The following is a 13,811-nucleotide window of genomic DNA, read 5'->3' as shown; positions in this document are numbered from 1 at the left end:
GAAAAGGCCTGGAGGAACACCAAATCCACAGGAACGCACCCCAACTACAGAGCCACCACTAACGCCCACCACCAACTCATCCGAACAATGAGGAAAAAAGTGATTGAAGACAGAACCTCCACTCCTGCACACAACAGCAAAGAACTCTTCAAAATCATCAAGGAGTTTGGCCAACCCAACAGCAAGTCCACCGACATCCCTCCCTCACAAGACCTCTGTGACAAACTCAACACCTTTTTCCACCACAAAATCAAGAGCATCTACAACAACTTCAACGAAGACAACCAACACACTGAATCCTCACCAACCACTCCGACACCCTGAAGCCAGCGAGCGACAAATGCACAACCCTCACCACGAAGACACACTGAAGACGATGAAGTCAATCCACTCCGGGGCCCCCACTGACCCCTGGCCCCAACACATTTTCAACAGAGCCGCTGACACCATTGCACCCATGTTCTGCCACACCATCAACCGCTCCCTGGCAACTGCCTCGTTCCCCGATGACTAGAAACACGCCAAGATCAACCCCCTCCTGAAGAAACCCTCTGCGGACCCCACCAACCTCAAAAACTACAGACTCATCTCCCTGCTCCCGTTCCCAGTGAAAGTCATTGAGAAAGCCATCAACAGCCAACTTGCCACATTCACTGAAGAGCACAACATCCCCGACTCCTCCCAACCCGACTTTTAAAAAAACTACAGTACGGAAACCGCCCTCCTCGCCTCAACAGACGACATCCACACCCTACTGGACAAAGGAGAAACAGCAGCCCTCATCCTCCTCGAACTCTCAGCGGCATTCAACACAGTCTCTCGCCACACCCTAATACGCTGACTCCACTACGCAGGAATCCAAGACAAGGACCTCAACTGGGTCTGCTCCTTCCTCTCCAGCAGAATGCAGTGGGTCAGACTCCCCCATTTCCTCTCAGAACCTACACCAACCACCTGCAGAGTCCCCCAGGGGTCCTCCCTCAGCTCTATGCTCTTCAACGTCCACCATGGCTCAGCTCACCCCCATCGTCAGAACCTACAGACTCAACAATGTGTCATATGGAGACGACACCCAACTCATACTCTCCATATCCAACGAACCCAACACTGCCAGACACAACTTTCGAGAAGGCATGGAAGCCGTCGCCAAATGGATGAAAAACAGCTGCCTACAGCTAAACACCAACAAAACTGAAGTACTCATCCTGGGCCCAAACCCCGATGCATGGAACAACACCTGGTTGCCCCCCGCCCTTGGAAGCCCACCCACCCCCAACGACCACGCATGCAACCTGGGAATCATCCTTGACTCAGAGCTCAAAATGGACCACCGGATCATCTCCGTCTCGTCCTCCTGCTTCCACACCCACCGTCTACTACATAAGACCTTCAAATCGATCCCCCTCCAACACCAAAAGACCGTCACTCACGTCTTGGTTACCAGCAGACTCGACTACAGCAACGCACTCTATGCCGGAATAAACCAAAACCTTACCCCAAGCCACAGAACATCCAATACGCTGCCGCAATACTGGTCCTCAACCTGCCAAGACACTTCCACATCTCCCAGCACCTGCGCACACTCCACTGCCTCCCCATAAAAGTTAGAGTCACCTTTAAGATGCTCACCCACACTCACAAGCCTCTCCATGACACCGGACCAGCATACCTGAACAGCTGACTCAAATTCCACCCACCCCAAAGGACCCTACGATCAGCCCAGCTCTCCTACGCCATGGAACCCCGAACCAGAAAGACCAGATCAGGAGACCACTCCTTCTCCTTCTTTGCGTCCAGAGCCTGGAATGACCTTCTGCTCCACCTCAGACAGACAACATCGCGCCTCATCTTTGCAAGACAGCTCAAAACCTGGCTCTTTGACAGACCCCCCTCCTTGATGGACTGGAACCTGGAAGCCCACCCATCGCCTTGAGACCCTTATGGGTGAGTAGTTGCGCTTAACAAACACCTGATTGATTGATTGATTGATGAGGATGGCATTGCAGATAAACACGCAGAACCACAGTTTGTTGCATCATGCTGGTCATGTGCCATGGAATGTGTGAACATGGGGGTTCACGTCAGTATTATCCTATGTGTTGGGTGCTGTGTGTAAGGTAGTTGGTGGCTGCTCCTCTATTCTGCAGCATCATCTTATATTCTTATATCATCCTGAATTAATGCATATCTGAAGCTTCATTAGTCTCCTGCCATCCTTTCACTGGCAAAGCGAGGAAGGGATGGGTCAATGGTGGGGACAGGTCGTAATCTCACTGTGGGGTCCCGCTGAGAATGATTGAAGTGCTGGTGCATTGACAACGCTGATGTTTTCTTGAGTGCTGAAAGGGTCTTAGCCTACAGACTAAGGGCCATATGTATCAAAAAGAGTTTTGTGATTCTCAAATTGCGATTTTTAGCGAATTGCAATTAGAGAATCGCAAAAAATGCAATATATGTAGGATTTGCTAAACATTTAGTGAACCCTATATATTCCTTATTTGCAAATCGCAAATTGAGATTTGCAATTAAGGAATACCTTCCCATTCATTCCTATGGGCTAGGAGGCCCATAGGAATGAATGGGAAGAGATTCTCAATTTGCGATTACCAATTAGAGAATTGCAAATTGAGAATGCAATTTCAAGGTTGCAAGAGTAATTCCGTAAGGCCAAATAGCAAATTTCCAGTGCTTCCAGAATTACATTTAAGGAATCACAATTTGCAATTCCTTAATTGTATTCGCAAAATAGAGAATCGCACATTTTGCAATTCTCTATTTTGTAATGGCCTTTTGGGATGATACATCGCAAAAGGCTTTTTCCATTTTACAAACGTGCAGATTCTGAGAATCTGCCCATTTAAAATAGGAAAAAGGCTTGATACATATGGCCCTATGACAGCAAGCCTATGCTGTATTGTGTCACGGGGGAACCAAAGATGTTCTTCTGCACTTCAAAGGCCTAAGTGGCCTATCCAAGTAGGCTGGCCTTTGGTGTAATACCTGATTAAGCCCTATTAAGGTTCGGCTTTGCAATATTGCTATCTAGCCTTGCCATGCCCTTTCCAGTATCTTCTTCAACTGGTGCAGGCCAAGCTTCTTCAAACAGTAGACAGGTTTGCTTCGCAGAGTGTAGGTGGACCCCTATTCTGCACACCACCATGGATTGGTTACTGTGATGTGCACACATAAGGCTGGAGGCACACAAGACTTTGGACACACTTGGAGGTATTTATTTAGAACATGACTGCTGCGATATGCACAGATTACATTCTGATTTAGCAAAGCACATGGAGACATGCACTTGTATTGGTACTTAAAGAAGAAATCCACTCTACGATGTGCACACACTCATACAGTGACATGACCACTTGCATTGCCTAGTGGCACTTTACTAGCTAATGCCCTGGTTACTTACTAGTAATCGTCATTACTCCGAGTCCAAGCCTTCCTCGTCACAGGCATCACTTCATTAGCAATAGCACCTGTGGACAGAACTTCTGAAGCACAAGAGTGAGCATACTACTTTCCTATTGCCCCAAGATGGCTGACTACCTTTCCCTCCTAATTACTATAACAATGAAATCGATCCCCCAAACATCCTGTTTTTCTCAAGCCTCAATATCATCTCTGAACCTGTGACTGTCTTGGGCTGGAAGGGTGGTAAACCCTGACTGTGGCGAGGACGACTTTACTCAGAGTAATGAAGATTACCAGTGAGTAATTAGGGCATTACCTATTACAGTCTTTACTTGAATAATTCGATTGCCTTTATGACCTTTTAAAATAGTATCACATACTTATGAAGTATGGACCAATATTGAATTGTAAACATATTTAAACAATCTCATATATAAGGTAACACTTAATATGTTACCTCACATTTTATATATGAAACTCCCCTCAAGGCTGTAGAGGTATTTCCCAACAGCTGTAAACTATACTTGTTCATAAAAGTATCAGGAGATGACCATAATAGCCCCAAAAGGATGCCCTAGGTGTAGACATAATCCTTGTCACTCTCCCCTCGATTTGGTCAACCACCTCTCTACCCTGAGTTTCGTAAGCCAGCATATTTGCCTGCTTGATCAATCTTTTCCTTGTAGAGATGGGTGATTTTAAATCATTTCAACTGGATTTCCACCTTTCTGAACACCTCAGTTCTCCTCAATTAAAGTAGGAGAGCTCTTTGCTCCTCTAAACCATGCAGCAAAGTTTATTCCCCTGTCTGAGGATCTGGTGCTAAGACTGAGGGAACCATCTCCCTGGACCGAAGAAAAAAAGAGGGGACTTTTGAAATGAACTTACAGTTATTTCTCAAAACGATATTGTCTGTAAAAACCTTCAGAAAGGGTTCAGACTTTAAGAATAACCCCAATTTGTAGCAGTGAAAATGGCTACTAAGAATACCACGTTAGTGGTCAAAATGTAGTCATAAGTCTTCTCCAATGACTCAAAAGGAGGACCGAAGAGCACTCTTAATACCAATGCTAGGTCCCATGCAGGTAAAGGAGAAAACACCCTCGATCTATTGAGGAAAACAACTTTTCATTGCCTGTTGATACTAAGGGTTCTAGTTGGTCCTATTGAAGCCTCACCGCCACTCGGTTTGAATGAGAGTAGATAAAGTTAAGCCCAAAAAAGAGCAAGCTTGCCCTAGAGAAGAGGTCCTGGAAGAGACAATTTCAACAACTTAGCTTATTTGATGACATCTATGAATATTGATCTCTCTATTACAATTTGGGGACCCCCTAGAGGGTTGAATCTCTAGTGATGTGTATTTATAGTGTGATTGTAGTTAGAATGAGTGTGAATGTGTTGGTGAATGAATGAATCACAGGTTGCTACTGACATTTTTTTGGCGAATTTTAGTTTGTTTATGCACTAAGGATTGTTTTTGTGATCCCTTTTATGATATGTGTATCAAAGTATATAATAATGAAATGTGAATTGGTAATATTTATCTACTTGTACAAAGAAAAAAAGCAATACAGTTAATAAAATGTACTAAAAAAATATATATATTGTTTGTCCTAGAACATTTTTGACTTGTTAGATAATAATGGTGGGTCTCTGACACAGTGAACCTATTCCGGTCAGGATAAAAGCAATATAGGTTGGATAAGAGGTTTCTAGTGTTCAACCAAAAATAAAGCCACCTGATAAGAAATCCAACAATCTCATCAATCAATCAATCAAAAATGGGAATTATAAGCGCACTACTCACCCGTGAGTGTCTCAAGGCGCCGTAAGTAAGCAGATACATTTAGTCGAAGAACCATGCTTTGAGTGTCTTTCTGAAGATGTTGAGGGAGGGGGAGTGTCTGATGTCAATCTGGAGATGGTCGCAGGTCTTGGCCGCAATGTAGGAGAAAGCTATTCCCCCTGTTCTGGCTCTGTGGATACCCGGGACTGTGGCGAGGGCAAGATCGGTGGATCAGAGGTTTTGATTGGGTACGTGGTAGGACATTCTTTTGTTGAGGTATTTGGGACTGGTTCTGTGAAGGCATTTGTAGGCGTGGGTGAGTATCTTAAAGGTGATTCTCTTTTCTGTGGGGAACCACTGGAGGTTTCGCAGGTGTTGGGTGATGCGCCTGTGGCGAGTGATGCCAAGGACGAGTCTGGCTGTGGTGTTCTGTATGGTCTGGAGTTTGAGGAGCAGGGACTTGTTGATCCCGGTGTAGAGGGCATTTCTATAGTCCAGTCAGCTGGTTATGAGTGTGTGGGTGATGGTCTTCCTTGATTCGGGGGGGTTCCATTTGATGGACTTTCGGAGGATGCAGAGGGTGTTGAAGCAGCTGCAGGCAATGGTGTTGACCTGTCGGGTCATGGAGAGGGAGGAGTCTAGTACGATGCTAAGGTTACAGGCGTGATCCATGGAGATGGGCTGGCTACCGAGGACGGTTGGCTACCAGGTGTTGTCCCGTGCAGAGGGGGAGGGTCTGAACACGAAGACCTCTGTCTTCTCCGAGTTGAGCTTCAGGCAGCTGCTGCTCATCCAGGATGCAGCGTCCTTCATTCCTTTCTGAAAGTTGAGCCTAGGGGTGATGGGGTCCTGGGTGAAGGAAAGGATGAGCTAGGTGTTGTTGGCGTAGGATGCTTGTGGGATCCATGGTGATGTGAACCAAAACCTCTCTGCCCACACCATTTCTCCAAGGTTTTCTGGTGGTGAGAACAGGCTTTCAGAGTCCTTGGTATAAGATCTTCTGCACCTAAACAGTGACTGGCAGCCTCAAATTTTCATATAAACGTGCTATCCAGTCTGTCAACAAATGATTCATCATGGGGTACATGTGCAAAAGTGCACAATTCAGGGCCGCAAGAGAAAATATTTGCTCCAGACCTTCTGAGCTTCAAGTCGACGGACTACAAAAAAGTTTCTGACCAGTAGTCCCACAAGCTCAGACTGAATTTCTGGTTGTCCTGTGTAAAAAAGAGATCTTACTCAGAAAAATGACAAAGTCTATTTTCAGATTGGGACTTAGAAACGTTTTTCAAACTTCACTACCTACAGGCACATGTTGGGCCAATCTGTTTGGTGTATCTCAGCCACTCTCCATTATGGTCAGCTTAAATTTGACCTGTCCTACCATGTCCATTGACTGCCATTGTTGCTTTGTGCTTTTAGGTTCTAGTTTCACTAAAATGTCAACTTTGTAACTGTTTTGATGCTTTTAAATGTTTTACACATTTTCTTTAAGTTAATCCTGTCTGCTCTGTACCATAGCTACCAATGGTCTGAGCTCAGGTTTAAAATACTGAAACCTTTGACTGGACATAGCAAAACAGTGACTTTATTACCTGAGGTGGACACCAATCCACTCCAACAAACCACTTTCTCACATTGGTGTTTAGTGGTGGAATCTACAACTCAGGACTTTGTATATTTGAGCATACTTCAGGAATATGCATTTATCAGCTTGAGGAAGTGGGGTGCTTTGAAATGTGCTATCGCCTACCACCTCTTGAAAAATTAATTGACTACAAAATTAAAACATTTATGTTTCTGCATGTGCCATGCAGAACAAACAAATAGTGGGCCTGTCTTATTTTTTGGCTGAAGGATCACTGTTCCATCAGATGGCAGAGTAAATGACTTCGTCCCCATGGTGGAGTGACCGTTTGCCAAATTTATAAATGAACACCAAGTGGGCAGTCATTTATAATGCATTGGCAGGAGCAGCCATCATCGTAGTTGCTGCCAATACATTTCAATGTTTGGTGCCAGGCTGCGTCAGCATTGAGCAGTCCAGCAAAAACCAGTTTTCTTTTATTTTCAAAAATAAATTCCAAGTTTTTTTGTAATGCTGCTTTCCTCAGAAGTCACCTCCCATGGTGTTGGGAAATTCTTAGCAATCTTTCCCTCACCTCCAGAGTTTGCCTGGTGGTGACTGACAGTAAACAAATGGCTATATTCTGACTAGCTGGGAGGACATATAGCCGTTTCTCTGACAGCCCTTACAGTTCTTACTCTATTGGGCAGTCAGAGATGTTTGGCTATGGCGGTGAAGGAGTAGCCATCGCTATAGCCAAATCTATGTTTGGCCTGCATTTAAATCGAATGGTTGGGCCATTATGTTGGCCAGGATATAATCAGGGCGAGAGTCTCCTGAGGAGAGGAGTGAGCTCTTTCTATATTTGTACCGCAAGAGGAGAATGGTGAGGGAGGTGGAGGATATAAGCCTGTTCCAGGTGAAGACAGTGGGGCCAATACACTGCAAAAGTGAGAGTCCCAGACAAAAGCCTTGGTGAAGGATCCTATTTCTGGGAACCCAGCGGATTTTACGGACAGTGAAAAAAATAATCAAGGGAGGTGAATACACAGATAATCCATCAAACCAGGCATTCCAGTAGACAAGGAACTATAGTGAATATCTCTACCTCAATGCCAGTTTTGGAGATGACCAGGTAACCACCTCTGGCGATGCAGTCCGTCATGCCCTCGGCCCAGGTGCCTCTCACCTTAGATTTATAATAGCACTTTTCATCTTTCATGATCCACTGCTCAGGACAGTACCAATGCCTCCCTGGGGAGAAAGGAAAACAAAAATATTATACAGATAGCATGGAGATGGAACACTGTTGCTGCAGAGAGAATGGAGCCCACCTTAGAGTGATAAGCCACAAGCCAAGAGGCGTCAACAGCAGTATTACCTCTTCCACGTGCTCTCTTAATATAACTATATAACCTAGTGCAAATATAGTGACTTATTCTGACTCTTTTGTGTCTCTAGTGGAAACCTGAGATATGCACTTTTGTGCTGGAATATTAATAATGATGTAAAAACACTGACCGGCCCCAATAAAGCCCTGGAAACCTTCAAATACAAGTGTGCATTAACAGACGTCACTGACAGAGCCCTAGAAAGAATACATATAAAGCCACTTTGTTACACATAATGTGGAGAAGGGGGTACTAGAACACCAGGGGGAGACTATTGTCTAAAATAAAGTCTTCTACTAAAATATTGCTTCAGTTGAGTTCATTATAGAAAATCTGCACCAATTGGGAAGAAATTCTTGGATATTCAATTTATAACTTATAATTGCATGATATTTCTGTATTTGATATTCTGGCATACGACCCAGTTTGACTCTGGCAGCCTGATATGAATTTGATTTGCCCAAAAACGCCATGGATTTGCTTCTTAGCTGACATTATCTCCTATTTCATAATTCGTCTTAACTATATGGACAATTCTAACCAGGTATTCACATAGGCTAGCCTATACCTTCAATAAGAGAAAAATCACAATCCACAGGAACATTAACCAGCCATAAAGGATTAGAGGCAAGAACTTAAAAAATGCAGTTAAACTGTAAATTCTTAACTTAAAATTATTCAAAAGATTGAAGATGTTGCGTTATCGCACCTCTCCTCTTCTTACCTTCTCAGGATATATAGATACAAATAAAGGTGACACCATGAGAATATGAAACAAATAAAAAAACGGATTCAATGCAGCTAAATGGGAACGAGAGACAGGGGAGAAGCGTCACTGAAGACTTAGAGGATTATTTATGAGAGACTTGCATCACCACAGCGTTGCTATTTTTTATGCTCCGGCGACCCAAGCATCTCATTCATATCTATGGGGCCACGCAAAACCACTATACATGGCATTGCAAGGCCTCACAGTTATAGAGTAAGACAAAGCAGCGCTAGTCACTGCGTAGCCTTACCCTACGTCAAGGAGGTGTTACATGGGCGTTGCAGTGGGTGTTTCCAGGCAGCACCCATGGACTTTGATGCTGTCAAAAAATGTACCTATTCGCATAAACCTGGGGCAGCGCCAAAACATTACACCTCCCCAGACCAGGCGTAACTATGAGAAATATTTGTATTTCTCCTCTTGCACATGGAAAGAGGAGAACACCACTTTGGATTGTTTGTATGCATGTAGATGCCTCTTCCTGCACAAAAACAATCCTGCTTGCAAGGTGCCTGTGTTGGCACTAGGCAGTCCATTGTGCACCAACGCAAGGGAAAAGGACAGGAATTTGCTGTATTTCAAAGATACACATATTCCTGCCCTTTTGCATTGGTGCAGGGCAGCACAGCAAGGAGACTGACAGAGCAGAAGGAAGTCTCATGGCGCAGCTCTACGCCAAAACCTCGTACATGAGGTCCATAGTTCCTCTGTGCTCTCAAATGACTTCTCTCTCTTCACATGCGCACTTAAATTATCAATAGATAAACTTCATTTTTTTAAACGTTTTACAAAGAGATGGCACAGTGCTTTGATATCTGTTTGAAGTCAATTTAACACTTTGAATTATAGTCTGTTAACCATATGTGAATGCGTGAATTTTTTTTCGGATTGCGGGTGATGAGGTAGCTCATGGGCAATGGAACAGCGTCTAACAATTACCCAAAAGATCTGCTTGTTATAATTCAAGCACTAGATACTTGTAATTGAGTGCAAATATTTTGGATATAGAGGGAGCCCATCGCATGTTGGCCCTGGTACTTATATCCTTATTCACAGCAGATTTACCTTCCATTTTGGGCGCTGCTAGGGGTGCCAGCCCAAAGCTAAATTCTAGTTGGCATATCCTGAATGTTGACAATGAGAAACCACACCTTACCCGACCGATATTTGCCTTCAAAAAAAACCCTAACCTAAGAAACCATTTGGTTAGAGGCAAATTTCAAGATATGTCAGAATCGATCCAAGCCCCCATAACCGGACTTGAACCCATTTATGGTAACCATAAATGTGGGACATGCCACATCTGTCCTCAGGCTATCGTGGGAGAAGCAGTTACTACCAACACTCGCACGATATCCGTACGACGGAATGCAACCATGACTAATTGTCGGACAAGTAATATCGTATATCTAATTCTGTGCCCCTGTAATCTCCCATATGTTGGAGAAACTGGCAGGGAATGTAGAATACGGATAGGGGAACATAAGTCTAACATCAGGAAACAAAAAACTACTGCCCCTTTGGTTAGCCATTGGGTTGAGAAAGACCATAAGGAATACGAACTCCGTTGGTTCATTCTCGAAAAAATAAAAGCGAACCCAGGTACTGACCCCGTAGGTTTGAGAAAAAAACGGGAGGTCTTCTGGATCTTTTTTCTGGACACTGTGAACAAAGGTCTCAATGAGGAATGTCCCTGGCACCAGGCCCTTCTGTAAGAGATACACTTCTAGACCACTGTGACTGACCTTAGTTTTTGTGAACAGAAAAAAGGTTTTTTTAGGAGAAAAACAACTGTCCTATATTGGAGATATGATGTAAAAAGGCGAATTTGCATAATTCCAGGCACTACAATATCCAGGTACTGATATCTACAACTGCAATAAGGTATTTATACCTATAATTGCTATAATGCTCCTTTGGGCTTGTGTCTATATTTTGGTGATTGGTTGAATCAGCGAGATCGGGTCTTAGTATAACTCCCTAGTCATTATTTATATGATCAATCTTACAGGCACGTGAATAACACCATTAGACAGGGATGACAAATTTAACAGTACTGTTGAATATGTAGTGTCAGATGTCACTTGTTTCACCCTGAGAAGAAATTATATATTAAAAAAAAAAATTTTATAAATAAATTTGATACTCTATAAATCACAACTTAATATGTTCTTATTATTAAAAAATAAAAAATAGGCTTCTAATTTGACAAATACAATTTTCGGCTAAACGAATGACCAAACGCTACTATAGAGCTGTTTAGGCAGTTTGTGCCCGTTCTAAGATGGCCGACATTAAAAACACCGGCTAACCTCCGAGTCCGTCTTCGAGTTCTTTGCTCGTAGCAGCTGACAGACATCAACTATGGCGCGAAATATCAGCTATTTAAAATCTAGACAGGCTTGGCTAGCCCATGCTTCCTGTCGCCTTTCAGGAACGGCCGACTCGGCTCACCGGAACCCCATTCTCGGAACTTCCCGTCTTGATGCGAGGTAAGTGATACCGGCTGATATGCTAAGAGCCCCGCTCTTCGGAAAAGAATGCGCCTAACCGCATCTTTCCATGTGCCCTCCCTCTTTGTGTTTTTATCGTAGACGGCACCCTCGGCATCCACGCGCCTCTTCTACTAGGGAGAAACCTAGTCTCCGTCCGTTCACAGGCGGCACACTCGGCAGCTACGCGCCGCGCTTTCCCTGGCAGTAACCTGTGATCGGTCGATCTATCAGTCTGCACATGTAAGGAATTCCCGATACTATAGTATCAGTTGGGTCTGGTTAACTGTGATTACATACCAGCGTTTATTTGTTCCCCTTTGACACGTATTTTTTCTCATCCTCCATTAGGAACTTATGTATGCCACCCTTTGTACATCATATATCGTCTGACTCTAGACTTAGAGTTCTATCTTCCTGCAATTTCTGGTTGGTATAAACCCCTAATGATTTTACCCTGAATAAACCTACATACGAGTGGAGTGCCAATTTTTGATTATATAATTCTACTTTAGGAAAACTGTACCTGATAACATCACAATCACGAGAAAATATATTGACCTTCCAGCATCCTCTTCGCAGCCTACCAGTAGCAGTGCAGCCTACCATTCCTAAATATTATTTTCAGGACCCAGGTAATTAGACTTGAAATCCTTGTCGCTGTTTAATAAAATAAATTACCAGAGATCCTAGACAATCAGAGCTCATTTTTTACCATCTAGGAGACTCCTGAAAACACATATAAAGCAACATTGCATTAGAATATCCTGGGAATATCTTCACCAGGTAAATTGCATTATGGATATTGTTGAACTTTTATTGCACCTATAGACCTACGCAACATGTAGAAAAACAGCTGCCTGACAGGGTCGTTGTCGTAGTACCTACTCTGATTTATATGTTACCTCGCCCTGTAAAAATAAAAATAAAATTAAAAATGACTGTAAACATACCTCCTACGGACTAATTGTGTTTAAAAAGTGCCCTCCTTTCCAGTCAAAGTGAGGGATCCCCAATATTGTAGCTTGTAGTGACTCACAATAACCTCTTTGTTCCATCTCTGGTCAAATATGTGTCCCAAAATGAATGCTGGTATAATATGAAATATGGTTAAGTGTGTAAGAAGAATAACTGTGTCCCTGATTGGTTACTTAGCTCTGGCCATCCAATTGCCTTTACAGACCTCACCCTTTGGGAGGCTGTTAGTGGGAGTGCTTTTAGGTAGTTGGTTACTGCACACGGTCAGAATGACAACTATGTGAAGATAAGAAAAATGATAATTATCATGGTTTAAAGTAACTGCATTTGTTGAAAATACTGGATTATCCAGATTTGTATCATGATAAATGAACTGTGAACTTTTGATTTTTTTAGAAAAATATTAAGGCATTGTGTTTTGTTTTTAGATTATCATCAACTTCCCAGCCAACAGTCCCCAGCCCTGACGAAGGTGTGGCCCTTTGGGCCCATACACCGAAACGCGCGTCGGCTTATGTCTCATGAATTACGGCTTATCATGTCACTCTAAATAAAGGGCCGTACAATGAGTTATTGTATTGAATAAGACTCTGTTCTATGCCACATATTTACCACCTATGTGTGACATACAACAGAATGATGGAAATGTAATGATGAATGTCAGTGGAGTGATAGAATCTTAGGTAGAATTCGTTGGTAGGATTCTGAGAGAATGAGAGTATGAATGAAGTGTGGTTTGTTGCTGGGTAGGCGCTTATAGTGAAAATGTATCCTTGTTATGTTTATCTCTTTGTAAATTTTGATGTCTGATTGTGCAATATTATGTGTTATTTATGAAGGTCAAAAAAGTATATGGATGAATAAATAAAAATATATTTTTGGTAACAAAAAAAACCCTCTGCCTTGCATATATCTGGATTGTATATATTTTGTCCAGGTGCAGTACCAACTCCTAGCTTCTTCACCCCTCATATACCTGGATCCCATTTTTGGGACCATTAGATCAACTGGCGGGGTACGTGCTCTGTTCTTTACTCAAAGCTAAATGGAAAACACAGGTCTGCAAAGTAAGTTGAATACGTTTACTGAATATTGCAGTCTAAAAAAACTTGTAGTAAATATGGATAAGACAAAGGTATTGAGCTTGTTTTTTGGGTTCTACAAAGTTCGGAAAGGTAAATGAATATAGGTACCTAGGAATGTGGTTTGAGAAAAATGTGAGATTCTTTAAGGTTAAGGGCTCTTGTTTCGGTCAGTGGTCTGAAAACATTTAATAGAGCCTATGGCAATATGTCTGACAGACCGGTTTTAAAGGCTTATACAGCCATGATACCTTAACAGTTTCAAAATGGAGCAGAAATGGTATATTTGAGTGGTAAAAATAGATGGGATGGTAAAGAGGGGAAATATT

General features: G+C 42.9%; 1 protein-coding gene across 1 annotated transcript in view; it reads right to left on the bottom strand.

Moving 5' to 3' along the window:
* LOC147725912 (uncharacterized) overlaps positions 1–13,811 on the bottom strand; it is a 240,452-nt gene that overhangs the window by 61,713 nt on the left and 164,928 nt on the right. Inside the window, exon 4 of the mRNA XM_086962830.1 lies at positions 7,879–8,024. Coding sequence (XP_086818956.1) covers positions 7,879–8,024 — 146 coding nt within the window. The remainder of the gene's footprint in view (positions 1–7,878; positions 8,025–13,811) is intronic.

Source organism: Lissotriton vulgaris, chromosome 3_1, assembly GCF_964263255.1.
Source record: "Lissotriton vulgaris chromosome 3_1, aLisVul1.2, whole genome shotgun sequence".
Classification (NCBI taxonomy): domain Eukaryota; kingdom Metazoa; phylum Chordata; class Amphibia; order Caudata; family Salamandridae; genus Lissotriton; species Lissotriton vulgaris.
Note: the sequence above shows the minus strand (reverse complement) of the source record. Positions and strands in the feature narration are given on the sequence as shown.